Genomic DNA, 2,364 nt, shown 5'->3' on the forward strand with positions numbered 1-2,364 from the left:
CCAGATCACCCAGTCACATTGATTTAAAGTTTACTATCTAAGGAAAGCAATTTGACTCTTCAGCAATCCCTCACACTAAGCATGCTTGTAGCGACAGTGGAGAGGAAAAACTCCCTTTGAACAGGAAGAAACCTCCAGCAGAAGCAGGCTCAGTGTGAGCGGCCATCTGCTGAGGCCTCTTTTAAAGATTAAATCCTATATTCTGAGCAAACAGAGACGCTATCAGCAGCTACCCTACGGCATCCATCTTTGTTTTTGTCGCAGCTATATTTCCCGCCTTAAACCATCACACTGTAGGGTGACTGAACCACCTGTTTTGGGTTGGACTCAAACTGTAAAGTCAGGATTCAGAGCAGGTGGATTCTGGTGTGTTTGTGATCTCAGCAGCAGCAGAAATGATCGCTACATTACCTGCAGATAACGCTGGTCAACATTGATCCAGTGTTATTGGAAAACATCAAACTCTGGAGGAAAAAATCATACAGTTTACTGTTGATTCATATATGCCAGGCTAAAATGTTGATCCTCCTCCCAAAGAGCAACAAACAGGAACAAAAACTGACATTTTATTCAGGTAGTGGAATAAAGAGGCGGGTTCAGTCCCTGCCTTTCAATATTTAGCTCCATTTTGTTTTTCTGCAGCAGGTGATTTCACAGCGTGAGTGTGTTTCTGGGTCACTGCAGCGTCGCTGTGACCCAGAAACATCCCTAAACTCCATTAAGCACCTCTCCTGAATCCTGACGTTTTATTGGGGAAAATGCTTTAAATGGCAGAAATGTTTTCATTCAGGATCCGCTCCGCTCCATAAATTAAACTGTTCTATTGGAGCCATTCTATGCCGGCTTTATGATGCAGTGTTTTATTACACTTTATTGTTTTATGAGGGAAATATTCAGGACTGTAACGCCTCACGGTATTTAAATCAAACATGCAAATGTTTCTGTAGAAAAACATAAAATCCAGCGAAGATACAGAAATTAAAAAAGCTAAACTCTGAAAATAAGATTACTTTGAAAATCCTGCTGCCGAAGTGACAGTTATTAATTCAATTAAGTCAAACAATTAATCATAAAGAATGAAATCATTGATTAAAATACTTTAGATTTACTACTAATGTTATAAATGTTTAATAAATACAAGCTGTTTTTTTTTTTTAAACTTCATATTCATTTTGTATCCAAAGAAAATATTTTATATTTGTTAAATAATTACAAAAATGTTGTTTAATAATATTTTAGATCAAATTAATTAGGATAAATTGTGTAAGTTTATTAGAATTTTTTTTGTGCTAAATATCTGAAATGTATTGAAAGATTTTGTGGGTGAAATTGAAGTTATTTTTTTAAATATTTACTGAAGAATGATTTTGAATGAGTGGCTGTAAAAAGCACGCAGCTCCTAACATCCTGCTGCAGCGTGGAGTTAAACATGCTGCTTCTCCTGCAGATGGCGCCCCGCTGAGCGAGCTCTCCTGGTCCTCCTCCCTGGCTGTGGTGGCCATCTCCTTCTCTGGACTCTTCACCTTCGTCTTCCTCATGCTGGCCTGCCTCTGCTGCAAGAAAGGCAAGATGGGCTTCAAGGTGGGTAAAAACGCAAGAAAACTGACAGAAGAAAGAAATCTCAATGAAAATATCTGCTCAACATTCTTAAAATAAAAAGAATGAGTTTACAGTCCGGCCCAGTTTATGATAAAGCACAGAAAGAAGCTGGAGGCAGATGTAAAGCAAACAAAGAGTCACAGTAAAGGTTCATCTGCTCGGCCTCTTCCTCTGAAGCTGCACAGAAACATCCGCTGCATCCTTTCATCAGACGCTGGGAGTTTTTTATGCAGATGGGAAGCAGGAAGAAGAGCAAACAAAGCGAGATGAGTTTGTGTTTGTGGAGCAGCGGGAGCCCTGCAGCGCTGTGAGACCATCTTGTGGAGGCAACAGAGAAACCAAATAGGTCACAGCATCAGATAAAGTAGAGCAGAGTGAAAAAAAAAAGCTGTGGCATCATTTTTCCTTCACATCATGTTTAACCTGCACCATAAAACTCAGCAGGTTTGGGAAAAAAGCAGCTAAATGTGTTTAATCTTCAATCATATTGAAATGTTTGCACTAATAACCTCTGGAACCAGCAGCTCTGTCTGCAAAGCTTCTTCTTTACAAACAACTTGGATTAAAGGAGGAGACTCTAACCAACAAACATCTGCAGCTTTTAGCTTAAGAATGAAAGTTATTTATTTAAAAACCAACAAAAATCTATAAAAGATTTGGTTTCCCTTTAGCTCATTAAAACCTCTGCTGAGATGCAGTAATAGTTGCTTTTAAAATAAAAGACTTGTTTCTATATCCCTTAGATGTAAAAATATCTGCACAGTT

The 2,364-nt window shown here is 38.6% G+C and overlaps 1 protein-coding gene across 1 annotated transcript in view; it reads left to right on the forward strand.

The window, feature by feature from the left end:
• LOC107102502 (serine/threonine-protein kinase LMTK1-like) overlaps positions 1-2,364 on the forward strand; it is a 72,125-nt gene that overhangs the window by 37,929 nt on the left and 31,832 nt on the right. The window contains exon 2 of the mRNA XM_015401831.1: positions 1,448-1,581. Within this exon, the coding sequence (XP_015257317.1) occupies positions 1,448-1,581 (134 nt within the window). The remainder of the gene's footprint in view (positions 1-1,447; positions 1,582-2,364) is intronic.

Source organism: Cyprinodon variegatus, unplaced genomic scaffold, assembly GCF_000732505.1.
Source record: "Cyprinodon variegatus isolate N-32 unplaced genomic scaffold, C_variegatus-1.0 Scaffold1265, whole genome shotgun sequence".
NCBI classification, from domain to species: Eukaryota; Metazoa; Chordata; class Actinopteri; order Cyprinodontiformes; family Cyprinodontidae; genus Cyprinodon; species Cyprinodon variegatus.